Raw genomic sequence first — 26,995 nt, 5'->3', positions numbered from 1 at the left:
ACAACAAAAAACTCCAAAAGGAACACAGTCTTTGTATCCTCAAAAAGAAAAAAAAAAAATTTATTTAGTGTAGAATTTCCCCTGATCTAAAGAAAAAGATGCCAAATAACCTAGGACATATACACCAGCACACACCTTCCTGCCTCACAACCAGATAACCTAAAGAAAACATGAGGGCAAAGTTCTGTCCAACAGATAAATTTATCTTCGCTTCTGGAAAATGTTTCCACGGCCCATTCCACGTCCTCTCCCTCTCGCAGCCACTGAAAGGTAAGGAAGAGGACAAGGCCAGGTCAGTGAGTCCTCCGCCAAGAGCAGCCAGCACCCCAAGACATCGGCCCAGGAAGGGGCTTGAAAGGCCACCCGGTCCAGCACCACGTCTGCCCTATCACATTTCATGGGGGTTGGGCATGGAGGAATGGAGACCCTGGGAGGAGACCAGTGTCTGGCATCAGAACTGGAAGGCCTCCCACCTTCCAACCCAGCACTGGTCCCCATGAGAGCCCAAGTCCTGAGAGCGAAGGTGTTTTATGAAGCCAGTCTAGGAACCACAGAGAAGCTTAAGTCTCAGAGCTGGCCCAGGGTGAGCTAATAAAACATGACAGATGCATTTAATTCACACTTAAAATTGTGAAACAAACACATTAAATGTTAACATCTATTGAATCTGGGTGAGGGTTTTTATTATTTTCTGAGCTATTTTGCATGTGTGAAATGTTTCATAATAGGAAGGAAAAAAACATAGACAAAAAACAAAAACCACTCCCCACATACAGGGCTCAACAAGACTGCTGTCTCTGTGACCCATGGGTTCTAGGAAGGGCCACTCCTTTGAAGAACAAGTGAAAATATCCTGATGGCAACTAACTGCCCCCACCTCCTCTCATAGAGCCCGGAGCTGACCAGAAAGAGGGAAGCCCTGTGAGAGCCTGGCCACTAGCTGGGAGGACCATAGCAAGGGGATGGGAGCGGCACAGAGGCTCAGGTGGCAGTCAGGGGGCCACTGCCAAGTGCCTCCCAGTGTCTTTTGCTAGGGAAGCTGGTACAGTTAGTGACAACGAGGGCAGCCCTCCCCTGCAGAGAGAACAGCAGTTCTAGCACAAAGCTGGCACTTCTGAAAATCACTGCTTCTTCAGGACAAAAGGTCCTGAGCTTCTAGTTCTATCTCCCTATGACCACTGCTCATCTAGGAAGGGCAAGGAGACTGTCTGATCAGCTTTCTGGAGGGCATTTTTTTTTTTTTTGTCTTTTGTTGTTGTTGTTGCTGTTGTTGCTATTTCTTGGGCCGCTCCCGCAGCATATGGAGGTTCCCAGGCTAGGGGTCTAATCGGAGCTGTAGCCACCAGCCTACGCTAGAGCCACAGCAACGCGGGATCCGAGCCGCGTCTGCGACCTACACCACAGCTCACGGCAACGCCGGATCGTTAACCCATTGAGCAAGGGCAGGGACCGAACCCGCAACCTCATGGTTCCTAGTCGGATTCGTTAACCACTGCGCCACGATGGGAACTCCTGGAGGGCATTTTAAAGGATTACTCTGCTGGGTCTTTGAATTCAAAAGCTGCCTCACATAGAACAAATGTATAGCAGCTGAAGACAGTGAGGTGGGAATCCAGTGACCTTTCTGCACTGGAATCTTCTCATCAACACTAAGACTGCTCCTAATGACTGCACTGGCTTTCTTAGCTAATCAATAGGGGGAGCAGAGCTTTTCAGGACCCAAATATAAAACTGATTAGGCTAACCCAGAAAAAAGGTCAGACCAAGTAACCAGGAAGAGACTAGTCTTTCCAAATGCACTATAAAGGAAGGACGTGTTTTCAAACATTAAGAAGCTTCAAAAATGTAAGTTCGGCCCCCTTTAATGAATGGGTAAAAAGATGGCTCACAATTCCTTCTCATCTGAAAATGGATTCCCTCCACATTTCCCCTATTGATGCTGGGAATCAGTAGACACCCCCAGCCTCTTGAGAAACTATTACCCCATTGCTTTTAGAAGTCACACTGCAAGGGGCCTCTGCTCAGCAAACTGGACCAGGGCCAACTTTCCCCAGAATTTCCAAAAACAAAAGGCCTCCAAGACTCATTACAGGACACATTTGCTCTTTCATTTAAGTCCTCATCTTTTTTCCAAGGAGCCGCCTGGGATTTTGCATAAGCCTGTGAACAGGATCAGGTGGCAGTGGGTGTGGAGACACTGAAGTCAGGTCACCCACACCTCAGCAATAACAAGGCCCATTCGTAAAAGGTACAGGACACACTCACATGTCACAACCAGTGCAAGAGGAGCACCTACCTTGGGCCTTCAGAATAGCAGCTTTTCCCCGACCGGCTCCTGAGCCTTGGTTTTTATTTTTCATGCTCTTTAACATGGGTGCGTTTTTCAGCATGTCAGGCAGAATCAGAAAGCGGATCTTGCTGCCACGGATATACACCTGCTCCAGCTGCGCCACTCGGCCGTCTCTGTATGTGACTGTGATGTTAGACATCTGGAAGGAATACCAGCTGGTGAGGAAGGGCCAACAGTGCCAGCAGAGAATAGTGCCCATGGAAGACAAACCTCGGCTAGTGGAAGGGGAGTCCAGAAATACAGAAACTGGCACCACAAAATAAAGCTGGGCAGACTCAAGGGCACCTACTGTGCTGAGCGCTTTACATATATGGTACTCATAGTAGCAGAGTCCCCTCCCTCCCTTTTTCTGTCTTTTTTAGGGCTGCACCCATGGCATATGGAGGTTCCCAGGCTAGGGGTTCAATCAGAGCTGTAGCCACTGGCCTACGTCACAGCCACAGCAACATCGGATCTGAGCCATGTCTGTGACCTACATCAGAGCTCACAGCAACATTAGATCCTTAACCCACTAAGCGAAGCCAGGGACTGAACCTGTGTCCTCATGGATGCTGGTCAGATTCGTTTCTACTAAGCCATAAATGGAACTCTGAGAAGTCCCATTTTTAAACATAAAACGCAGGGACTCCCAATTTGAACCCGCTGGCCTGGCCCTGAATGCTATCATCCAGCCTGTCCTGCCAGCATGTGACATGCTCTCAGCAGTGAGAAACGCTAAGTGCAACAGCTTAGAACTGCCTGCCCCAGCTCTGCATCCCTTCTCGCATCTGCCTGGCACACAGACTGCAAAGGCACCGTGAGAGGGTCAAGAGTGTGTACTTGATGTGGTCCCTGCAGTTCCAAAAGACACAGTCTAGCAGGTAGCCACAGACTGGGTGGTGGAGGTGGCAGGGTGAGCATGAAGGGCCCAGAGTGCAGGAGGGGTGTGAGGTGAAACAGGACCCTGGAGCATGAACCGGCAGGGGATGGGATCAGGGAACTGGGACTGAGGACAGGGTGGTCACCTCAGGGACTATGGGGGGCCCTCACATTTGTGGACAGGGTCAGGGGCAGCGCTAAGACAGATGAATATGCCAACATGGACAAACCAGGGTTTGGGGTGGGGGGAGGCTAGAGGTGAGTCCAGCGAGGAGACTCGCTGGGTGTGGGAAGGTGACACAAACCCACCAGTGTCACTCTTGATAGAGGCACTTTTTTTTTTGGGTCTTTTTGTCTTTTCTAGGGCCGCTCCCACAGCATATGGAGATTCCCAGGCTAGGAGTCCAACTGGAGCTGTAGCCACCAGCCTACACCAGAGCCACAGCAACGCGGGATCCAAGCCGCGTCTGTGACCTACACCACAGCTCACGGCAATGTCGGATCCTTAACCCACTGAGCAAGGCCAGGGATTGAACCTACAACCTCATGGTTCCTAGTCGGATTCGTTAACCACTGCGCCACGACAGCAACTCCTTGATAGGCACGTTTACCAGAAAACATAGCTTATTTTACTAGCCTTCTGGATGGAAAAGGATCATAATTTATTTGGAATAGGCCAAGCCCACATGGTAGAGGGGTGTGCTGGCTCCCAGGTTTCTGACTTGTACGTTGTTATCTTAGCCTCATCAGCTCTTTAAGAGCTAGCCAGCCACCCAGCCTCTGCCTGAGCATCCAGTGAGCAGAAAGACCAGCTGCAAGCCCAGGCCACCCCTGCTGTCTGTTTTATAGGCTCTGCTGCTGTCAGGCCCACTCTCCTCCAGCACATCCTGATACATCATACTCCTCCCTCTGTCACCACCTCCCCAGCCCACTCTTGAGTCCTTGACAGAGGCTTTAACATAAGATCAACAAAACTGGAATTCCCACTGTGGCACAATGGGATCAGTGGTACCTTGGGAGTGCTGAATCACAGGTTCAATCCCCAACCCCGCACAGTGGATTGAGGCTCTGGTGCTACCCCGCACAGTGGGTTGAGGATCTGCCTTAGGTTGTAACTTGGATCTGATCCCTGGCCTGGGAATTCCATAGGCTGCAGGGCAGCCCAAAAGGAAAACAAAATACACTTCTGCTCAATACTTTCACAAACAGCGCATGTTCAGGCTGAAGCAAGAAAGAGTCCAGAGTCAGTACTCCTATAAAAGCCTAAGAACCAGGCTTGCTCCTGTTCTTGAGCTTTCTCACGGTACCAGCAGAGAAGTGAAGCCCACAGGCCCTCCACCAGCTGCACAGCCTGTCAACAAGCCAAGCCCGAGCTGTGTCTACATCATGAGCGGAAGGAAGCAAGAGTGTGAACTAGTTCATTCAACTTTCCTAACCACAAGAAACACAGATGGTATAGGCCAGGTGCCTGACCAAAATGACTCTGTGGTGAGAGAAGATCCTAGCACAGGTCTCTGTGCTCGTTTCCTCACATCTGGGGCAGAGATGGACAGTGCGGGCACCTGTGGACCATCAGCCACCTCACCCACCTGTGGGGTACCTGGTGATCAGTCAGCAAATGTTCAGGCCCTTCCCCACCCCACTGTTCCTCTTATTCCACTGATCCCCACTACTCATTTTCCTGTGTGAAATCTGACACAGCTGGGGGCTGGATGCTTCCAGAGGCAATGGGATACAACAGGCTTAGTCTGGGCCTCATTTCAGAGACTGTGGTCAACACCGCACACTTGGCAGCCAGATGCGTGAGTTTAGCTGAGCTTCTTCCAGGCCTGGTCACCCTGGGCATCTGGAAGCTTGTCCTCAAAGAGGCCCTGTGGTGACTGAGGGATCTATTGTATATAAAAACCCTAACAGGGTGCCTGGCACAGAATGTACACACAATGAATGGAACTTCTGGTACTATTAAGCACACAGCCAGCTGGAGACAGATCCTAGCTGGACAAGCTAAACTAGGACTTTAAAATACATAGCAAGGAGTGCCTTTTGTGGTTCAAGACCCCAACTTAAGTGTCAGTGAGGATATGGGTTTGTTCCCTGGCCTCGCTTGGTGGGCTAAGGACCTGGCATGGCTGTAGCTGTGGTGCAGCTCCAATTTGACCCCTCGACCAGGAACTTCCACATGCAGCAGGTGCAACCATAAAAAGAAAGGAAAAAAAAAAGATTTAAAATAATTAAAAATAAACTATGTAGCAGCACCCAGATCCTGATTTCTAAATTCTATTCCCAACCTGTAAGCAAGCAAGGCTCCTAAAGAAATGGCTGATTCCAGAGCTGGGTGAGGGAAGGTTAAAAGATGAAACTGTAACAAACGTCTTGCACCAGAAGGTAAGGATGTGCTCCTGAAAAATGGCCAGGACACCCCAAAGGACACAGGCATCAGCCTGAGAGGCTCCTACTACTGATCAAATGTGGGATAACTGGAACATCAAAATAAGTAATAATAACAATCAACTATAACCCATTTAATGAAACATAGTGGCAATAGGAGCCCATATTGATAACACCATCAGCTGGAGTTGAATCAGTCCTGCAGCACTGGCCACAGATCACGCCTGCCTTGCAGTTGGGGGTTGTTGGGAGAGCAAGGCTCCCCACCATCCCAGTCAAACCTCAGGTGCTTAGAAGTGCCTACACCCCGACCCAAAAAGCACAAGGGACCTCACTCTAGGTTTAACACAGGCATTCATTACATTCCCAATTGTCAAAAAAGGGCCACTGTAAGAGGTTATGTTAAAAATACCCAAGGAGGAGTTCCCGTCGTGGCGCAGTGGTTAACGAATCCGACTAGGAGGTTGCGGGTTCGGTCCCTGCCCCTTGCTCAGTGGGTTAACGATCCGGCGTTGCCGTGAGCTGTGGTGTAGGTTTCAGACGCGGCTCAGATCCCGCGTTGCTGTGGCTCTGGCGTAGGCCGGTGGCTACAGCTCCGATTCAACCCCTAGCCTGGGAACCTCCATATGCCACGGGAGCGGCCCAAGAAATAGCAACAACAACAAAAAGACAAAAGACAAAAAAACAAAAACAAACAAAAAAAAACCCAAGGAGGGAGTTCCCCTGGTGACTCAGTGTTTAACGAACCTGTTAGCATCCATGAGAATGAGAGTTGAATCCCTGGCCTCGCTTGGTTAAGGATCTGGCATTGCCGTGAGCTGTGGTGTAGGTTGCAGACACGGCTCAGATCTCAAGCTGCCGTGGCTGTGGAATAGGTCAGCAGTTATACCTCTGATTTGACCTGTAGCCCAAGAACTTCCATATGCTGCAAGTGTAGCCCTAAAAACAAAAAGTAAAACAAAACACCCAAGGAGAGTTCCCATTGTGGCTCAGTGGTTAATGAACCCAACTAGTATCCATTAGGACTTGGGTTCAATCACTGGCCTCGCTCAGTGGGTTTAGGATCCAGAGTTAATGTGAGCTGTGGTGCAGGTTGCAGATGCAGTTTGAATCCCATGTTGCTGAGGCTGTGGTGTATGTAGGCTAGAGGCTGCAGCCTAGGAACCTCCACGTGTCACAGGTGTTGCCCTAAAAAGACAAAAAACAAAAACCACCCAAGGAGGAGTTCCTGCTGTGGCGCAGTGGGTTAAGAATCCAACCGCAGAGGCTTGGGTTGCTATGGAGGTGCAGGTTCGATCATTAGCCCAGCACAGTAGGTTAAAGGAGCTGGCGTTGCCACACCTGCGGCTTAGACTCAACTCCCTGGCCCGGGGAACTTCCATATACCACAGGTGCAGCCATTTGAGGAAAAAAAAAAAAGTCTCTCACATCTAGTGTCAGAGAGAATTGCACAACTGATATTTTATCAAAAGGACATGTTGCACCTCGGAACTCATGGTGTCCCTCTGCCTGGTCTCCAAGAGGCTTAGAACTGAATGTGCTCGAAGTTTACACCTGAATGTACCTTTAATAAAACATACAGGGATTCTGGGTCACATTCCTGGATGCTGATGACCTGGCATCACTCTACCGGCATCCTGGCCTGTCTACTTGGTTCTACCACATAATTTTTTTTTTTTGTCTTTTTGCCATTTCTTGGGCCGCTCCCGTGGCATATGGAGGTTCCCAGGCTAGGGGTCGAATCGGAGCTGTAGTCACCGGCCTACGCCTGCAACCTACACCACAGCTCATGGCAACGCTGGATCCTTAACCCACTGAGCAAGGGCAGGGATCGAACCCACAACCTCATGGTTCCTAGTCAGATTCGTTAACCACAGAGCCACGACAGGAACTCCTACCATATAATGTTTTGTAAGCCATCTCTCTTTTTTAAAGGGAATAGAGTAAAAAGTAAGCACTAAAAACCCAAAGTACTTTCCTAGGAGAAAAATGTCCATGCCAGTCATGGCTGTGATCCTCTGTTTTCCAAATCTTTGCAGTGTGTGACCCACACCAATCTTATGATTAAAAAAAACCCAGGAGTTCCCGTCATGGCACAGTGGTTAACGATTCCGACTAGGAACCATGAGGTTGCGGGTTCAATCCCTGACCTCACTCAGTGGGTTAAGGATCCGGCGTTGCCGTGAGCTGTGGTGTAGGTCACAGATGCGGCTTGGATCCCGCGTTGCTGTGGCTCTGGTGTAGGCCGGTGGCTACAGCTCCAATTAGACCCCTAGCCTGGGAACCTCCATATGCCAAGGGTGCAGCCCAAGAAATGGCAAAAAGACAAAAAAAAAAAAAAAAAAAAAAAAACCCCAAAAACAAAACCAAAAATCAGCAAACTCTAACAAAGTACAAGCAGAGGAAGACCCAAGAGGCTGTTCTCATACCCAAAGGACAGACTGACTGGGACCAGGGAGAAAGGAAAACAGCAGGCACCTCAGGACCCTGGTCTCCCAATCCTAGACAGGTGAGTCAACCATGCAGGTGCCGCCTGGCTCAGCTCTACCACAGCCCACTGGGTACCATCTAATGTGGCAGGTTTTAGGTAGAGGGCCTATGAAACTTCAAATCTTGGCACGGGCAGAGTTATAGGCTGAAATTTACCCCTTGGCCTCCAATTCATACACTGAAGTCCTAACCCTCACCACCCAAGAATGTGACTGTATTTAAAGACTGGTTCCTCAGAGTTCCCTGGTAGTCTAGTGGTTAGGACTCTCTCACTGCTATCTGTGGCCTGGTTTTGAGCCCTGATCTGGGAACTAAGATCCCAGTCAAGCTGCCGCACACACCCCTTCCTCCCAAAACTAAACCTTTAGAGAGGTAACTGGGCCCTAATCCAAGGACTTATGTCCTTACAAGAAGAGATTAGGATACAGACACAAGGGAAGACCACGTGATGACAGAGGAGGAAGACAGCTACCTCCAAGCCAAGGAAAAACTCTGGACAGATTCTCCCCTCATTGCCTCTGAAGAACCAAGCCTGCAACACCTTGATCTCAGACATCTAGCCTCCAGAACCCTGAGAAGAAATGCTTGTTGTTTGAGCCACGTGGCATAGAAGATTAATACTGGTGGGAGGCAGGCGACATGCGGCTCATTTACTCTGCACCATGGCCCTGAGGCCGAGGGGCTACTGATTTAGAAAGGAAGGAACAAAGGATGAGGGCGGTCCAAGCTCACGCCAAGTCATGCTAGATGCCAGGCTACAATAATTCCAGATCTGTCTATCACAGGGTGTATGTGTTTACTTCTTACTGGCCGCTGTCAGAGACCAATAAGGTGATCTGGTCAGACACTGTCACAATACAGATGGGAAACCTGAGGCCTTGGAAGCTCAGAAAGTTATCCAAATCAGCCGCGAATAAATACAGTAAGGTTCCCTAGCCTGGTCTTGCACTCGACTCACCAAACTAGAGCACCTCAAAGTGGATGCAGATGTTTCAGACAAGACTGGCCCTCTGACAGCAGTATCTCAGAGAGGCAAAGGAGGCCTGGCCACAGGACCTTCAGAGAGCCCACACCGCCCACCTCTATGGCTTCAACATTGAGGAGAGACACCTGCAGCCACTGATGTCTATTTCCCTGAACACCAGGGAGGGTCCTAGCTGGTCAACGTGGAAGGGAGAGGATGCTCAAAGCTACAGAGAAATCACAACAACCAATGAAGCAATGGATAATTTGGGCACCTGCCCTAGAGGATGACCTTGGGTGAGCCATCTCACCTCTCTGACCTCCAAGTTTTCTCAGCTGGCAAGTATCAACAGGTATCATATGTTGACATCTACAACATGTGAGGCATGGAGCTAGCTGCCCCTTGGCCCTCCACACTCATCTGATCTTTAAGAACAGCCCTGGGGTGGGAGTGGGGTGTCACCTCAACAGCAATCTTGGGAGTGCCCTACTCAGCCCTTCCTTCAAGGGACAGCAGGCTTTGTGGCATGCCAGCCCCCACCTTTGGGATCACCAGAGCACTCATCCTGAGGCCCCTCTTTCAAGCTGCCAGTGACCTACCACAGTGGGTTCCTGGTGCTAGGCCATTTTGGCCCCACACCAGGCTCTCCCCATGAGCAATCGCTGCCTGGCTAAGACTTCCTCAGAAATACATGGCCGTCTAAGGCTCTTGCTGCTCAAGCCTCCTTCCTTTCGCCAGTGTCAGACCAGCATCTTAGATGTAAAGCTCTCCTGCTCCTTATCCTTTATTGTCAGCTCCCCCAATACCTTTCTTGTACAACTAATTCTGTTCCCATTTTAGAGATGAGAAAACTGAGGTGACTAACATCTCCAAGGTCAATCAGGATTCAAATCCAGATCTGATTCCAAAGCCCAAGCTCTTAAGAAAGTGTCACACACTTTGTAAAGTGATGCTATACAAATTCACATAATTATTAGCAAAATCAAAGTACTGCCATCAGAAGGGCACCACGTCAAGAAATGGCTTCAATATTTATTAGCAAGTAAGTACAGTAATTAAGTCCTTTAATCTTATCTTTCCCATTTTATGGATGACAAAGCTATCATCAAAACCTTCTTACCTCACAGGGTAGCTGCTATAAATGCAATCAAAGAAGATACCTCCCCCAAGAAGAATGGCAAATAACTACCATATATAAGTGGAAGATTTACATATGGTATCCAAACCACATGGTATGCAAACTGCAAAGCACTGGGCAAACAAGTAGGGATGAGTTACTAGCGACCCTGAACCTAATGGTTCTACTGAACATTGTGCTACTTCTCTTAAACAGGCCCCGAGATATGGGAGAAAACGGTTTATGGGGTTGGGAAACAAAGGACAAAATTAAATATTCCAAATGGCTCTTACCTATGCCCACATCCCTGGTATCTGGAACAGTGCCTGGCATTCACTAAGCTCTCAGTAACTGCTGAATGAGAACTTCAAAAAGACCCTCAATCACCAGCTTTCTGTCCTCCAAGACACAGGCTCAAGCTCCCCCCAATAGGCTCATGTGCAAAGCAGGATACCTGGCAGTTCATGTTGTCCTCGGCTTCAATGAGCTTCCCTCGGTACACCTCTCCCGTGTTCGTCTCACAGGTCACAATGTGCCCCTCAGCCTCATGTAGGACTTTAATCGGCACACCAATAGACATCTCGGCAGGAAGAGAATTCTACAGAGAGAGAGAGAGAGAGAGAGAGATAAGAGTTCATGGTTCAGGGCCTGAGAGGCATGTGGCACAAGCCTCACTCAAGGCTGGACACTCTGTAACACTCAGCAAAAATGCCAAAGGCGTGTTTTTTTTTTTAACTTTATTTTTTTTGCTTTTTAGGGCTGCGCCCCCAGCATATGGAAGTTCCCAGGCTAGGGGTTGAATAGAGGCTACAGCTGCTGGGTTATGCCACAGCCACAGCAACACAGGATCTGAGGCACATCTGCGATCTACACAGCTCACAGCAATGCCAGACCCTTAACCCACTGAGCAAGGCCAGGGGGCAAACCCACATTCTCATGGATCCTAGTCAAGTTCGTTAACCACTGAGCCAGGAAGGGAACTCCCAAAGGAACTTGAAAAAGTAGCTTAACCCCAGCTTGAAGAACATATCTAGCAAACAAGATGCAAGATTGGGTGGGGAGGAACAGGGGGGCTAGACAGAGGGAAAGCTAACAGGAATGAAAAGACTGCCTCTCATCTCCCTGCTACCACAGGTCCCTTTATCTTTATCAAATAACTATGTTGCAGCAGAGGGGGTTGGAAGGCAGGTGTACTTGTTAACCCAAAGCAGTGGGTAACATCACCTTGAGAACGTAGGACGTAGACCTGAGCTGTCCAAAACAGTAACCACTGCAAGTTCTGAAATTGAATAAAATTAAAATGAAATAAGGAGCTCCAGCTGTGGCGCAATGTGGTCTGAGGCATTTCTGGAGCCCTGGGACACTGGTTCGATCCTTGGCCCACCATAGTGGGTTGCTGCAGCTTCGAGGAAGGTGGAAACCATGGCTTGGATCTGATCCGTGGCCAGGGAACGCCATATACCTCAGGGTGGCAAAAAAAAAAAAAAAAAAAAAAAAGAACGAAAATTAAAATCAAGAAGAGTCCATGCATTTAATTCAACCCAGTAAGTGCTCTTTGACTCTCCATTTACTTCACCATCAAAGTTAAAGAGAAAATATCAAAGTATTCACAAAGTGATAATGTGCTACACACAGGAAATGCTTATCTTGGAGAAAAAAGGGAATCAAGGCAAGCCTGACTTGACCTTAAAAGAGGAAAGCTGTCGGTTTTTAAATTCCAAAATGGTCAGCTGAAAGGTGGAATACATCTCCTGCATTAAAGAGAAAAAGGAAGAGCAGTGAAAGAGACAGGCGCCCTTCGTGAGAAGCCTCAGAAGTGTAGATTTTATGCTGAACGCAATGGGAGAACCACGGCAGGACTATAGGGAAGGAATTATCCCTGGGAAAGGCAGCAGCACTTACAAAATGGTTCGAACACAGCTTAGATGCAGGGAAACTTGAAAGAAGCTTGTGTAACGGTGTAGAAAGCATGAGGGGGCGGATGGAGGCAGGGAAGCAAAGGACTTGGGAAGGAAGCAACTAGCCAGAAACGACCTCAAGACCATTGCCTGGATGCTTCGAAAAACACTGGCCTGGGGAGGTATGGAAACTGAAGGAAAAGCTAACGACCTCACTTCCAAGCGCTAGTGAGGCGACACTGTCTGGTGGCCCGGCTTCCCGCTCCTGTCCCTCGGCGAGCCCCGCGGAGCTCCTCGGCAGCGCGTCCTTCTCCAACCCTCTACTCCTCGCGAGTGCCTCGGCCTCCCCACGCCCGCCCCCAGCCTCCCCTCACCGCCTGAGGTCTCCTCCTCCTTCCCGGTGCGGCCGCGACTCTGCCGACTGCGAAGCGTGAGACAAGCGAATGGCGGGTCCCGCGCTCCCAGAATACCACGCGTTCCCAAAATGCCTCGCGCAGGGCCCGCCCTCTTCCTTTTCCCAGTGGTGAGCGCGGTCTCGTCCTCGCTTCCACCTCACCCCACCGGCTGGGAAACTCGGTCTGTGGTTCAAGAGTTCCGGCCCCGGAAGACTGATGACTGGACCCAGGTGCCGCCGGAAACACCGACCCTCGGGCCGGCAAGGGCAGAGAGGGACTCGCTTTTCCAAACACCTCACACCGGCGACGGGCTGGACGGCGAGGCGGGGATCGGGGGAGGCAGTCGGTGGGGCCGAGGGCCAGGACCTCCCCTCACAATTTAACCTTCGGAACCCGGCAGTGCCAGGTAAAGGGACCCCTGAGCGGAGAGGGAGACAGGAGCAGAGCGGGTGCCGGCCCTCGGCCGTCCCTCCAAAGAGAGTCGAGGTGGGGCTGGGTCTCCCGGCCCCGAGGCTGGCAGAGGAGTAGGACCTGGCAGAGGCGGAGCTTGCCGGGGGCTCTGGGGAGCCCGCGTTCGTGGAACTCCCGGGCCTGGGCGGGGCTTCCGGGGAGCGGGGCGGGAAAGGGCTGCGCGTCCGCGCCAGGCCTCGGAGGTCGGGGCGGCAACCCTGGGAGCTGACACTTTGAGCGGCCGGGACCAGCGGAGACAGGAGCCTGGGAGCCTGAGGGCTTGAGGGCCAGAGGAGGCGGGGGCGGGCCGGGGCGGGGCCCAGGGCGGACGGGGCGGGCCAAGGCCTGGAAGGGCCGGGGCGGGGCTTGGGGCGGCCCAGCAGCCGCCTCCCCTTCTCCCCACCGCGCTGGCAGCGGCGGTGGCGGCCCAGGAACCCGGGGACTAGCGGCCCCGCTCCCGCCCCAGACGAGGCCGAAGCTGCAGCCGGCGCCGGGCCGGGGCCATGGGAGCCCCGCGCCGCCCACGTCATGAGGACGGAGGGGGAGGCATCGGGGCCGCCGCTCGAGCCCGGTCAGTGCTCCCTGAGGGCTTAGCCCTCATCCAGGGGAACAGGGGGGCCCACCCTAGCAGCGGTCAGGGTCCGGCCGCGTGACCTTGGACCGACGGCCGCCATGTCCTAGGCTGTAGAGCTTTGAGTGAAGTCTGGCCAGGTGTACACCCCGCCTTGGCTCCCGCAGCGCCAACCGCGGTCTGCTGGGGTTTCCTGATACTCCCAGGGCTGGAACCCCAGGCAGCTCTGATGGCGGTCTTGGTGGGAGGGTCCTGGTTGAGAGGCTGGGGCGGCAGCTTCCCCAGAAGCGAAAAGTCCTGCTGAAGCTGCCGTGAGAGATCCTGTCCCCTCGGGGAACTGAGGCCTAGAAGGGCAGGGAACTGGCAGGGAGCATAGAGCAATGGGGGAGCCCCCCCCCCCCCGGCCTCCCAGACTCAGTGTTTTGTCTTGCTAGAGTTCTTCACTCTAGTTCCTTATGTCCCAGGTGGCCTGTGTTCCCTTGCAGGCAGAAACCAAAACTCAGGTTGTGTGTGAACCTCGGTTTGCTTTGCTAAATTGGGGAGGGAGAGAGCAGTAATTCCTGCTCTGGTTAAGGCACAGGGTTGGTGAGAAAGGAAGTGCTGGTAAACTCTAAAGTGAGGTCCCAGCTCCTGGGAGAAGTCAAGAGCATGTGGGAGCCTGACCCTAAGGAATCAGCAGGATACTGACTGTGACTGCAGCAAGGAGTAGGGTCTGGAGTTACCCGGGGATTGGCCTCCCTAATCCTCTAATTATCTAATTCTGTGATCTTGGACCAGACACTTGCATGTTCTGAGCCTCACTCAGGGAAGTAATGACTCATATTTACAGTGAGCTTTCTATGGGCAGATACTCTGCTAAATTGTTCACATTCAGACTCTCATTAATCCTCATAACGACTTCCTGAAGTCAGTTACCATTGTTATTTGCACTTTGGGAAATGAGCAGACTGAGGTTGAGAGTGATTAAGTATTCAGGGCCTGTGAGCCACCTTCCTTCCTTGGCAACAGCTGCCAACTGAAGCCAGGCCAGCACCTTCCAGGCAGACCCTAGCTCTCAGCCTCTTGGCTCCACAGGCATCAATGTCTTGCAGCAGCTTTGAACTTGGAAGGCCTCCTCTACCCTTATCACCTCCCATAGGAGTACCTCTGAGTCCCTGTGGGCCATCTGGCCTGTGCCAAGACTGGGGATGGTCATGTAGGGATGTTTAGCTCTCAGGAGGTGGAGGGGAGGCAGGATCAAATGGTTCTAGAGATCAGAGTAAGAAGAGGAGGGGCAGAGTCCCCAAGAGCAGGGGTCCTGTGCTACACTGACAGTTGGCCATAGAGGATGCACAGACAGTGTCAAAGCTTGGCCAGAGATAGCCTAGCCAGGCAGTGCCAGAGCCCCAGCCACAGAGTGAGGAGGGAGCTGTGAACGGAGGGCCACAGGCCAGAAGTCAGGGGAAAGGCGAACATAGCGGTGACAAGTAGCCCAGGGCATCTCAGAGGATAAGGCCTTTTGGGGGAAAAAATGCCTTCCATGCACCATTCAAGCAGGTCTGTGTGCCTCCGGTGGTCTGAGGGCTAGGAGGAGGCAAATGCAATCCTCTGCCTGCCTGCCACCGAGGACTTCTCAGTTTGTGCAGTGGGGAAGGCAGACAGCACCTCGAATCCCACATGCTGAGGGCCTCAGAGAGGGAAAGACACCAGAGCATTTGGAGGTTCAGAGATGGTTCAAGACACCCTTGCAGATAAGGGATATGCAAATACAAGGGCTGGGGAGTAAACAGCTGTGTAGAGAAAAATAACAGGCAGTTGTAGCTACAGCCAGGGATTCTTGAAGAGGAAGGCATCCACAGTAAGGGGACAGTGCCCTGCTGAGACCTCTCCCTGCACTCCGTCAGTAGGGGGATTACTTTAGGACATGAACACCTACGGGGTAGGGCTTGGGTCTCAGCACTTGTAGCGTCCCCAGAGCCTGACACACAGTGGGTGCTTAATAAGCTCACTTCTTCCAGCAAATGTCTAGCAAGTTACTGCTAAGCATCAGACACTAGGCACTGGGAATAACAGAGAACAAGATTAGCAAGTTCTGGAATTCCTGTTGTGGCTCAGTGGTAAAGAGCCCAACTAGTATTCATGAGGATGCGGGTTCCAACCCTGACCTCGCTCAGTGGGTTAAGCTGTGAGCTGTGGTGTAGGTCGCAGATGTGGCTTGGATCCCACATTGCTGTGTCTGTGGCTTAGGCCAGCAGTTACAGCTCTAATTGGACCCATAGCCTGGGAACCTCCATATGCCACAGGTGCAGCCCTTAAAAAAAAAAAAAAAAAGATTAGCAAGTTCTCTACCATTAGGAAGCTGACAGTCTAGTGGGCTGACAGAGTAGCTTTATTTCATTTTCATGTTTTTGTTGCTTTTGCTCAGTCCTGTGAAAGAAACAAGGAAGTACTGTGAAGTAGGCCCCATCTCTCCCAAGGTGTAGTCAGAAAAGTCTCTCAGGAGGAGACTTGAGCTGGGTCCAGAATGACAAAAATGGGGCAGTACTGAGGGGAAAGAGAGCTGCATGGATAAAGGTCCTGGGGTGAGGGCCAAGGTGTGGCAGGGGGGTGGCCAGGCCCCGTAGGCCTTAGTAAGAAGTGCGAACTTTAAGAGCAATGGGAGACTGTGGACAGAAACAGGAAAATGGCTAGGGGACAGAAACTGAGGCAGAAGTCAGGCAGGACTGACCCCCCAGGGCTGAATCCAAGGCAGTGGGCAGAGGCAAATGTTGGAAAGCTTGGAGTGAAGGCCCCAGCTAGGTGGAGGGCAGGGTCACATCAGCACCTGCCACGGGTTTCACACACATTCTTGTCCCGAGTGCTCACAGCGCCCTACAGGCTGGCATCTGTGAGTGTGTGTTTCACAGAAGCCAAGTGACTCAGCCAGCAAGTGGCCTGCACTTATCCATGCCATCCTGCCTTCAGTGGCCCCACAGGTGAGGTGGAGGGGGAGAGAGGCCAGTCCAGTGCAGCCGAGGGGCAGTCACAGGTCCCTGCCTCGGGGACTGCATGACAGCCCAACAGGGCATGGACCAGCTCAAGGCAAGGGTCTCCTGTGTGAGCCAAAGTGTGAACTTGGGCCTGGTGGGCAGAGTGCAGATCAGGAAAGGCCCCAGAGACCGCTGAGGTGAGGAAGCCCCTGGGCTGAAAGGCTGTCTTAGCACTGAGTGCTCACAGCCAGAGAGTTCTCCTGGTCCCTTAAACTCGGAACTCTGTCTGGATCCACATGATCCCAGCACAGGAGGGTCCTGCAGACTGTGCACCAGCTCACCCTGCCTGGCGCTGCCTACTCTGCTCTGTAAGGCACAGCGCCCCACTTCCCCTTGCCTAGCTCCCTGTTTTCCTCTTACACTTGCTTGGTTTTGCTGCCCACTAGGGCAGGGACCTGTTTGTCACTCACCACAGGTGTCTCTCTGGTTTATATGCCAGGCATTTGCTAGGCTCTTGGGAAATGTTTGTTGATTGAAGGACTGAATCAGACCAAAGTCCCCTACTTTAGAGGTGGCCAGACCCAGTCCACATGAGGAAGTCAGTGCCTAGCCCATGGCCAGCCAGTGGCAGAGTTGGGGCCAGAACGCCCAGGCCAGGCCCTTCTGTTCTGCCTCATGACTTGGCAAAGAGACGGAGAGATCGCCCAGATCACCTGACAGCCCCTCCTCGTGGCTTTGGTGCTCACACTTTGGTGGCCCTGGGGTCCTTGGAGTCATGAACTCAGACATGAATGCCAAGTGGCTCCCGTGTGCCAGCCCTGTCCCTGCCTCCTCAGAACTCCCACTGCAAAGAGGACTGTGAGAACACTTGGTGGGGGCTGGGTGTGATGGGCGGTGTGGAGAAGGAGTTAGCTCAGCCACCAGGGAGGCCAGGAGAGTGCAGGCAGAGGGCACAGGTTTGAAGAGGCCCCAGGGCATAAGGGGTCATACCCAGAGGGCAGCAGCCATGAAGGTGCTGTCCTGAGAGACGTGGGAGCCCACCTGCTGGAAGATTTTGTGTAGAGCTGGCCTGCCCTGAGGGGCGTGTGGGGGAGGTCACTGCTATTGGAAGAATTGTCTAGGGGGCCTGTAAGGCCATGGGCTGGGCCCTGAACAACCCCTGCAGGATCTGGGCAGGAGCTGATGATCGTGGCTCCTGGGGAAGTGGCAGTGTCGGGCACCATGCCAGGGTCTGTGACCGCCATGTTTCCATGCAGGGGACTTTGTGCAGCTGCCTGTGCCCATCATCCAGCAGCTCTACCACTGGGACTGCGGCCTGGCCTGTTCCAGGATGGTGCTGCGGTGAGTAGGCAGGCCCAGGCCCTCCCCATCCAGCTGGGGACATGCAGGGAGAGGCCTAGATGAGACTCACTCTCCCTGTGACCGTCCTCACAAGGGGTTTGGGGAGGCCTGGCTTCCATCCAGTCTGCATCACATCTGCAAAGCGAAACGGGGTGGGCCAGGCCTTCCAGGTCCATATGCTGAGAACACAGGGGCCTCTGGGATGGCCTGGCCCACAGAGTGACCCCACAATTGGGACATGGGGTACTCTACCTGCTTGGCCTTGGACTCTTGGGAGGCTGGGTCACTAGGGAGCTGATGAGTGCACTCGGGCTGCATGAATATCACAGGAACCTTGGACCATCAGTGATTTTCTAAGGAGAAGTTTGACCTTGTCAGAGAGTCTTCAGGCAGCAGCCTGGAACTCAGGGCAGCCTCTCCCTTCCCCATGTCACCTCCTGGAATTCCAGACAAGATAGGGTTCAACAAGAGGGTTCTATGCCTAAAACTTAGAAAACAACTGATGTAAGAACCACTGAGGTGGTCCAAGCACTTCATCCTAGAGTTGAAGCTGGTGAGGCTAGAGAGGATGGCCACTTGCCCAAAGTCACATGGACAGCAAGAGGTCAGACACAGGGAGTTCTCCTTGTGGCTCAGTAGAAACTAATCTGACTAGTATTCATGAGAATGCGGGTTCAATCCCTGGCCTTCTCAGTGGGTTAAGGATCCAGCATTGCCATGAGCTATGGTGTAGGTTGAAGATGAGAACTCAGATCTGGTGTTGCTGTGGCTGTGGTGTAGGCTGGCAACTACAGCTCTGATTCAACCCCTAGCTGGGGAACTTCCATATGCCACAAGTGCAGCCCTAAAAGCAAAAAAAAAAAAAAGGTCAGACACAGAATCCAGGCCCTGGGTTCCAGGGCCAGTGTGGTGCCCCCGGCGACCCCAGGTTGTGCCAGAGCAGGGCGCAGGCAGGGGGTAGGCTCTCATGATGGAGGATGGAGGCTTCCAGGGGCACAGGAGCTCAGAAAGTGGCTGCCCAGCCCTTGGGTGGAAGGTGACCTCAGCTAGCTTCCTTGACTTCAGTGGCCCATCTGCCCACAGGTACCTGGGCCAGCTGGACGACAGTGAGTTTGAGAGTGCCCTGCAGGAGCTGCGACTAACCAGGAGCATCTGGACCATCGACCTGGCCTACCTGATGCGCCACTTTGGCGTGAGGCACCGCTTCTGCACCCAGACACTGGGTGTGGACAAGGGCTATAAGAACCAGGTGGGCACCAGCCACTGGGCTTGACCAGGTGCAGTTATGGGAAGAGGGTGTGGCCAAGGGGTGGATTCCCAGGTGCATACATGTGTGTGGAAACCAGGGCAGTGGCAGACACACTGTAGGCAGGACCTATGAGCGATCAGAACAGGTGACCTTGGGTCGCAGTGCTCAGAGGATTTGAGTGGTGAGCTAGGTCATTCCCGAGACCTGCCATCTACCTTTGACAGGACCTGACCACATGCAGAGGAACTGTCAGGCCACCTTCCTGCATCCCAGCAGGGGCAGGGCCTGGCCTCAGGCACACCCTTCCCTCCTCTGGCCACCAAGCTGACTCGTTGGTGTTCTAGAAGAAAATCCAATATACTGTCTTTTTGTTTTTGTTTTGTTTTTAAAGAATGCATGGAGTTCCCATCATGACTTAGCGGTAACCAATCTGATTAGCACCCCTGAGGACACGGGTTCGATCCCCTGCCTCACTCAGTGGGTTAAGAATCTGGCGTTGCTGTGAGCTGTGGTGTAGGTCACAGACACAGCTCGGATCTGGTGTTGCTGTGGCTGTGGTGTAGGCCGGTAGCAACAGCTCCGATTGGACTCCTAGCCTGGGAACCTCCATATGCCTTGGGTGCGGCCCTAAAAAGGCAAAAAAAGAGAATACCTGTGTAGCCTTGCCAGTACACAGTGTGTTCCTCTCCCCGCATGGCTCAAGCTGGTCTGCCATCCTCCTGCAGAGGCAGATATTGGCCAGGCTCTGAAACCTGGTGAGCAGAGTGGCTGCTGGCCTCCTTGGCAGGAGGGTTGTTGCACGATGGCCAGTGCCAGTCAGCCCAACTCTCCTTTGAACCTTCCAGGAACAAAGGCTCATGGATCTGGCTTGGTTAGTGTGGCCAAGAGGCAAAGAAAAGGGCCCAAGAGCAGGGTCTCTTCTACCGCCCTGGTACACCCCTCATGCCCGCCCCTCGAATCAGGGCTCTGGGCCCCTTAAGGCCTTGTACCAAACCAAGTATGTTCCTCCCCTTGCTAAACCAAGGTGGCCGGACATTCAGGGGTCTCAGCCTCCCCTTTGCACATTTACTCCAGACTTCCAGACTACTGCCTACTGGGGCACACAAGCCCAGGGTGGCTGGCCTTCCCGAGCTGGCTGCCCACCCACATCCCAGGCTGTCCTCCTCATCCTCTGTGTGTTTCCACCAGCCACTCTGCTGGCTCAGGGCAGACAGCTCTTCACCCAGGCAGGCTCTGCCTGCCGTCTCCCTGAGGCCAGACTCCTCTGCCAACCCTAACCTGCCCTTTCCTGCATCCAAGTGGGGAGGGGGCGGCCGGGACAGGTGGCCTCTCCAGCTGCCCTTCTCTCTCCAGTCCTTCTACAGGAAGCACTTCGACACAGAGGAGACCCGGGTGAACCAGCTGTTTGCACAGGCCAAGGCCTGCAAGGTGCTGGTGGAGAAACGGTGAGCCCACCTGCACCCTGACCTTCTTTGCACCCTGCTCACCCATAGACCTGCCGTGGGGGAGACCTCGGGCTAACATGCAGGAGAGGCTGGGAGTCAGGCAGAACTGGAGCTCCAGTTACCAGCTGGCCATAGGCACTGACTTGTGCCCCTGAGCCTTAGTTTCTCCATCCACAAGATTGGGACAAATGGGGCTACGTGACCTGCTATACACAAAACTCTGGCCTGGGATAGCTCCTGCATGGGGACTGGAGGTGAGCAAGAGAGGCTCCAGCCAGCCCTCAGGCTGCTCATGATGGTGGCCTGGGACAGAGCACGGGGACCCTAATGAAGGGGTGACAGCCTAAGAAATATGCTGGCCCAGCCATAGGGTGATGGGGACATCCCAGGATGTGGGCTGTCTAGAGAGACCTGCTGCCAGATCCCCCACAGGCTGCTTGGCCTTACGGAGGTCTCTTGATTCTCACCCGTAGGTGGGGTAGGACTCAGGCAGACCCTGAGAGCCACTTGCCCAGATGCAAGAGGCTTCCTTCCCTGTGCTTGCTGCGGGCCCCACACCCAGTCCTGCTGGCTGGGCCCCAGGCGGGCTTCTTTCCAACCATCTGTTTTTACTGTGATGTGATGGAAGCCCACTGGAAACAGGGAAAAAGTCTCCATGTGTCCTCTGGCCATGTGAGCACATATGGGAGGGAAAGGCAGCCAGTGCTTGCATAGTGGCACTTGACAGGTACTGCTCTGCTGAGTGGAGAGCTGGGGCTGTCCCCATCCCTCAGGACACAGAGGACAGGAAAAACAGCATGAGCCGCCCCAGTCACCCCAGAAACTTGGCCGTGCTGTGACCTGGGCCTGGGACTTGCAGTGTCCCTTGGAGCCATGGCTTTTCCTCCTAGCCCTACTCTCACTTCTTTCCTATAATGGGAATCTCACTCTTAACACACACATGGGAACCCAGCCAGCTATCTTGTCTCAAAGACCAAATGTAAAAATGGCAGGTTTCCTTGGCCAAGGCAACAAACCAGATAGCCCCATGACTTGGCATGGCCGGAATTGGGCCAATGGCTAAGGAGGGAGGCCTGGAGTGGGTGAGTGTCCCTGTGGTGAAGATGGTGGTGCCCTGGACCAGGGGATGCCCACTGCCCTTCTCCCCTCTTGCTCTTTCTGGGGCATCAGAGGGGGCAGTGCCTAAGACCCTGGAGCAACTGCCTCACCAGAGGGTTCCCCAGAAGGGCTGAAGACCACCCTTTCCTGGGCAGCCCCTTCTGCCATGAGGAGTCTTACAAAGAAAGAAAAATAACCCTTTCAGACACACATTTGGTTCTGAAACTGGCAAAACTATGCTTGGCTCAGATTTGGGGAAGGTGGAACAAGAGTTTGCAAAGTAAATCACACATGATTTGGGGTGAAACACCAAGGAAGGGGGTGCTTGGCAAAAAGAATTCACCAACTAGGAGTTGCCGTCATGACTCAGCAGTTAACGAACCCGACTAGCATCCATGAGGTTGCAAGTTTGATCTCTGGCCTCGCTCAGTGGGTTAAGGATCTGGCGTTGCAGTGAGCTGTGGTGTAGGTTGCAGACTCGGCTTGGATCCTGTGTTGCTGTGGCTGTGGAGTAGGCCAGTGGCTACAGCTCTGATTTGACCCCTAGCCTGGGAACCTCCATATGCCAAGGGAAGCAGCCCTAGAAAGACAAAAAAAAAAAAAAGAATTCACCAGCTAAGTCAAGAGGTGGGGTGCTGTTGTAGGGTCCCTTGATGGGGGCCCATCAGGAACTGATCTCCTGTCACCCTGTGAAGGGCCTGATGGGGTCAGCTTAGCCTGGGCACACTTAGAGCCCCCCAACCCTGATCCTGTGCTTGGCCCCCAGCTGAGCCTGGGCCACTGTGACAAAGACAGATGTTGCCACCTGCAGGGAGCTCAGGGCAGACATGAGCCATGCCCCCTAGCTCTGTGACACAGGGCAGAATAGGGGTGTGAGTGGGGGGTCCTCTTGAGGGATGGGGAGTGGGGCCCAGCGGTGCCAGCTGACCATCCTCCCACCCACAGCACCGTGAGTGTTCAGGACATCCAGGCACACCTGGCACAGGGCCACGTGGCTATTGTGTTGGTGAATTCGGGGGTGCTGCACTGTGACCTCTGCTCCAGCCCCGTCAAGTACTGCTGCTTTGCCCCCAGTGGCCACCGCTGCTTCTGCCGCAGCCCCGACTACCAAGGCCACTTCATCGTGCTACGCGGCTACAACCGGGCCACCAGCTGCATCTTCTACAACAACCCAGCCTACGCCGACCGTAAGTGTGGCAGGCAGGGTGTGAATGGGGCGGGCCCCTGCCTTTCCCCTCCCCCCTGCCCACTCCTCATTCAACCTGGTGTGGCCAAGACTCCCTCTCCACCTTCTCCCCATGGCCCCTGATCCCCTGGGCTCCCTCAGCCAGGCCACCCACCTGGGGCCATGGCAGCCTCCTCTGTCTCCTAGGCATCATCAGGCTTGGCCACCTCCTTCCCCCAGGCCAGACCCAGGCTAGTGCCTAGCACCCCTACTGCCTCTGCTGCATCCCCACGCCACCTGTCTCCCCAGGGCCTGCCCCCGGGACAGCCCACACACTTGTCAGAAAGGAGAATCTGCCCAGTACCCGACCTACCCAGGGCTCCCCTGACCCTGGCCTGAGTCAGGGACCACCCTGATTCCCACAGGCCGCAATAGGCAAGAAGGGTTGCAGGCAGGTGGGCCGTGGCTGCCCTGGGCACCTGTGAGGCAGGTGCTCCTGCACTGCTGACCCCGCCCTGCCCTTCGGCCCAGCAGGAATGTGCAGCACCAGCATCAGTAACTTTGAGGAGGCCAGAACCAGCTACGGCACAGACGAGGACATCCTCTTTGTCTACTTGGACAGCTGACAGCAGGAGCCTGGTGTGCCCAGGCCCTCGGACCCTGTCCCTCCCAGCTGGGCCCACTCAGGAGGCCCTGGACCAGGTGACAACACCCGGGGAGCTCTAGGAGGCCCTGGCCTACCGCCTTAGCCCCTGGTGCCACATGGTCGTGCTACCTACCTGCACACCTGCTGGTTGCTGGAGGCATCCTCACACCATCTGAACAGAGCCTCCCCCAGGACCCCAAGGGGGACTCCAGCAGTGCCCAAGGGACATCCACCCCCTTGGGCACCCGTTGCCTGCAAGCCGGACGCAGAGCAGGGGGAGAAGCCTGAGCCCATCTCCCTGCAGACCTGGTGACTGAGCCCTGGAGACACATGTTGCTGGTCTGTTTGTTTGGAGACTGTAGCGACCTGGGCCCCAGGGGCTGCAGAAGTACTGCCCCACCCTCCACCTCCACCCCAAGGCTTGGGTGGATGGCGCCTCCCAGTGGATGCAGTTCCTGTGGCTGGTTGCAAGGCCTCCAGCCCCTATGGAAGGTTGGGCCTCAGACAGAAAGGACTCTGCTGCCCTTCCTGGGCACCCCAGCTCTATAGGGTGGAAACCTGGGATGTGGGCAATACTCAGGAACTGGCCTGAGGGCGGGGAACAGCCGCCTGGGCCCCAAAGCTCCCCCAGCCACGAGGCCTTTTGCAACTGGCCTAAGTCCCCATAGTGGGGCCTGCCTCAGTGCAGGGCGCCCCAGGGGTCAGGGTCAGGTGCTGGGCCCTGGGCCCACCCACGCGCCTGGTCCATGGCCAAGGGCAGTCTCTGGCCTCCACCACCCTCCCTGGTGTTCACACCAGCACCTTTTGCACAGAATATTGGGTCTCTTCTGTCTTGATGGAGAAGGGTGTTGCCTGCTCAGGATCACAAGGCATGGCACCACAGCATGGACTAGAACTGTTTCCTTTTTCTGTCTTTCTTTGGGGGGAGGGTGGTTTTTGAGATTTAAGTTTTCACTTTATGGGGTTGAGACTCAGCCTCAAGTAGGACAATAATAGTAAGATTGCAGGTACTTTGGAACCACTGACACCTCTTCATGGGGCGGATAAGCTAATCCACATTCTCTTTCAAAAAGAAGGAGACTTGTGGCCAGCAGGCTGAGTGCCAGGGCCCCTCACCTTTTGGGCAGAATCCAGCCCAGGGTGCTGGTGGAGGTGGGTCTTGAACCCAGGTCTGTACCTGAAAAATAAGGGAGATGGATCATTGCCAGTAGGGCTTGGGATACCCAACCCTCCTGGGTTGCCTCTGGCTAGTGGTGCAGGGGTGTCCCAGCAGCCATCCTGCCCCAGCACCTTGCGTCTTGGGTCTTCCAGGCCCTCAGCATGACACGGTGGCAACTGCTGTACCTGCCCCGACTGTAGACCACTTAGACGACTCAGCATTTTCCCCACCTGCCCCTCTGGGCTGGTGCTGCTCCAGGGCCAGGGGGGTGGAGGGCTGGGCTCTGCTGACCAGGGCCGCGCTGCCCCTTGACACCAGGCAGCCTTGACCAAGGGTGTCAGAGGCTAGTGCTGCCTTGAGGCTGGTCTTGTCTCCGTTGCCTTAATGCTGGGTGGCTCAAGGTCCCACCATCAGGAGTACGTGCCGCAGCTGTGGGGTTTGGGTGTTCTCAGGAGGATCCAGGTAAAACTGGTGAGAACTGCTGCATCAAGGGGAACAGAGAGAAAGTGATAGTGTGAGTGAGGCCTAGCACACTGCTAGGGGGCTGTTACAGCACCGCAGACTAGCATGCAGACATGTTACTCCCTGGGCTTGCACGAGGGCTGTCCAGGCAAGCCACGGGTCAGAGGTCACCCACCTGAGACTTGAGAGCTGCCTGCCCCTGGGGTGGTACCGTCTGGCTGGGGAGGGTGACAGAGGCAGGATGCAAACCTGTGTCGAGTTCCTGCATAAATTTTGGAAAGGGGGGTAGAGATGGAGCCCAGGTAGCAGGAACTCCACCTACAGCAGTAGGCACTATGACCCCTGGAGGGCCCAGTGCAGCCCCAGGCCACAACTGGACAGCTGGCTCTCTTTGCTCCAGCCACATGGGACAAAAGGGATCTTTTGCATTGCAGAGATTTTATACATAAATATATTTTGTTTGTAATGAGCCATTCTCAATAAACGTTCTCACTGCAGACGATGGCATTCTCTGGCCTGCCTCTGCAATTCTTGTCTCCTCCTGAATTGTGGGCACAGGAGCCGGAGTCCTTGACTGCCCCCCGCAGGTTGAGCTGGGGCTGGAATCGTTTTCTGCTCCCCAGGCCTGCATCTCTCGCAGTGCTGCAGAGGCCCAGGCAGGTGGTGCTGGAGCTTGAAGGCCCTGGAGCTCAGCTTGACCTTGACTGTGGTTCTTGGAGATGGCATGGAAGACAATCTGGGGGGTGATGGGGGAGAAGTGGGGGGGACATAGACCCATGGAAGGAAACAGAGTGGGAGTCCTGGGAACAGGACTCTAGGCCTCCCTGCACCCCCACCCTTATCTGCTAGCTGTTGGGCTCTTCTGTATTCCGCTTGATGAGAAGGCTATTCTGCAAAGAAAGTGTTTGGAAATCCTGCCTTATCTGGCAAGTCAGACCTGCTTGGTCTTCCTGGGAGCTGACAGCCTGGGCCCTAGGCCGGTGGTCTGACCCTGGCCAACAGCTGCCTGGCCCTCCCCAAGCCCTGCACTGTGGGGACAGATGAGCAGGAGTTCTGACTGGGGCCTCCAAACTGGAGAGCAGCCCTGAATGCAGCTGTGGGAGGAAAATGACAGAATGAGGGAGGTGTTAAAGCAGGAAGGACAAAAGTGGGTGAGGCTGGAGTTTCCTGGTGGTTCAGCAGGTTAAGAATCCATCATTGTCACTACTGCGGCTCAGGGCATTGCTCTGGCTTGGGTTCAGTCCTTGTCCTGGGAACTTTGGCATGCTGTGGGCTCAGCAAAAAAAAAAAAAAAAAAAAAAAAAAAAGTAGGTAGGGTGGTGAGTCCTGAGTATGTTGCCCACAGCATGCAGGGTGGGGATAGTTAGGGATGGGCTAAGGGCTCCTAGGAGGGGCCCCAATGGGGGCCAAGGGGCAAGACCAAAGCAGAAGTCTGGATGTGGCTGAGCTGGTGCCTTTGGCCCAGGGTCACTCTTGGGGTTTGGGGAGGGTCTCTTAAGCTGTCGGCTGGGGTTGCAGTCACCTCAAGGCTCAGCTGGGGCTGGAGCATCCAAGTTCACTCTTAGGGCCAGTGGCCAGGCTGCCTGGATGTCCTCATGTGAGAGATGGTAATAGGAGGGGGAAGAGTGAACATGAACACCAGGAGGCAAGGATCATGAGAGGTCTGATGGGTCCATTTTTTACAATCTCAGAAGAGGGCTAGGCATTCTTGGGGACCATCCTATCTAGTGTGTTCTGAGGCGTGCCCTTCAGCATGCCAACTGTGAGAAGTTCTATGTGACAGGGCACCATGGTCAGATCAGCTTGCTAAACACAGCAGGGTATGCTCCCCACACCCCCTCCCCAGAGATTTTGATGCACAGAAAAGGCTCTGTATAACTTTGCAGCCAGGGTAAGGGGACCGCATTCATTTAGGGTTTCCCCCAAACAACTTAGCCGCAGAGCTTGTTTCTGTGTAACACTAGTATTCCGTGAAATGCGGTGACCCTAGGTAACCACTGG

At 53.9% G+C, this 26,995-nt stretch overlaps 2 protein-coding genes across 9 annotated transcripts; one reads left to right on the top strand and one right to left on the bottom strand.

Annotated features, from left to right (window-relative positions):
- Positions 1 to 30: 30 nt before the first annotated feature.
- Positions 31 to 12,838, bottom strand: SNRPD3 (small nuclear ribonucleoprotein D3 polypeptide). 3 transcript variants are annotated; one of them, XM_005670875.4, is made up of 5 exons: positions 12,440 to 12,536; positions 11,392 to 11,446; positions 10,622 to 10,765; positions 2,297 to 2,489; positions 31 to 263 (listed from the first exon to the last, which is right to left on the bottom strand). In XM_005670875.4, exons 3-5 carry the CDS (start codon positions 10,745 to 10,747, stop codon positions 202 to 204), a joined length of 381 nt encoding a protein of 126 aa, XP_005670932.1. In that variant the 5' UTR covers positions 10,748 to 10,765; positions 11,392 to 11,446; positions 12,440 to 12,536; the 3' UTR covers positions 31 to 201.
- Positions 12,585 to 25,501, top strand: GUCD1 (guanylyl cyclase domain containing 1). Of its 6 annotated transcripts, none has more exons than XM_084992869.1 (6): positions 12,585 to 12,866; positions 17,686 to 17,770; positions 18,854 to 19,019; positions 20,373 to 20,464; positions 22,637 to 22,749; positions 23,262 to 25,501. In XM_084992869.1, exons 1-6 carry the CDS (start codon positions 12,677 to 12,679, stop codon positions 23,351 to 23,353), a joined length of 738 nt encoding a protein of 245 aa, XP_084848995.1. In that variant the 5' UTR covers positions 12,585 to 12,676; the 3' UTR covers positions 23,354 to 25,501. The 6 variants fall into 6 exon arrangements, 4 of the variants coding, with proteins under 4 accessions (XP_084848995.1, XP_084848994.1, XP_013838561.1 ...); XM_084992868.1 differs by having other exon boundaries at positions 22,508 to 22,749; XM_013983107.3 differs by lacking the exon at positions 12,585 to 12,866 and adding an exon at positions 13,303 to 13,481.
- Positions 25,502 to 26,995: the final 1,494 nt, after the last annotated feature.

Source organism: Sus scrofa, chromosome 14 (genome assembly GCF_054392235.1).
Source record: "Sus scrofa isolate SSC_HxYL_T2T_F1_AM1 chromosome 14, Sscrofa_HxYL_maternal_Yorkshire_Landrace_v2.0, whole genome shotgun sequence".
Lineage (NCBI taxonomy): Eukaryota > Metazoa > Chordata > Mammalia > Artiodactyla > Suidae > Sus > Sus scrofa.
Note: the sequence above shows the minus strand (reverse complement) of the source record. Positions and strands in the feature narration are given on the sequence as shown.

Excerpts from the sequence above, each read along its gene's own strand:
- SNRPD3 (XM_005670875.4), bottom strand. The coding sequence starts at position 10,747 with ATGTCTATTGGTGTGCCGATTAAAGTCCTACATGAGGCTGAGGGGCAC. Across the intron at positions 2,490-10,621 it reads AGGACAACATGAACTGCCAG|ATGTCTAACATCACAGTCAC; the intron begins GTATCCTGCTTT and ends TATTCCTTCCAG. Across the intron at positions 264-2,296 it reads TGCTATTCTGAAGGCCCAAG|TGGCTGCGAGAGGGAGAGGA; the intron begins GTAGGTGCTCCT and ends CTTACCTTTCAG.
- GUCD1 (XM_084992868.1), top strand. The coding sequence starts at position 12,677 with ATGACTGGACCCAGGTGCCGCCGGAAACACCGACCCTCGGGCCGGCAA. Across the intron at positions 12,867-17,685 it reads TCGGAACCCGGCAGTGCCAG|GGGACTTTGTGCAGCTGCCT; the intron begins GTAAAGGGACCC and ends GTTTCCATGCAG. Across the intron at positions 19,020-20,372 it reads ACAAGGGCTATAAGAACCAG|TCCTTCTACAGGAAGCACTT; the intron begins GTGGGCACCAGC and ends TTCTCTCTCCAG.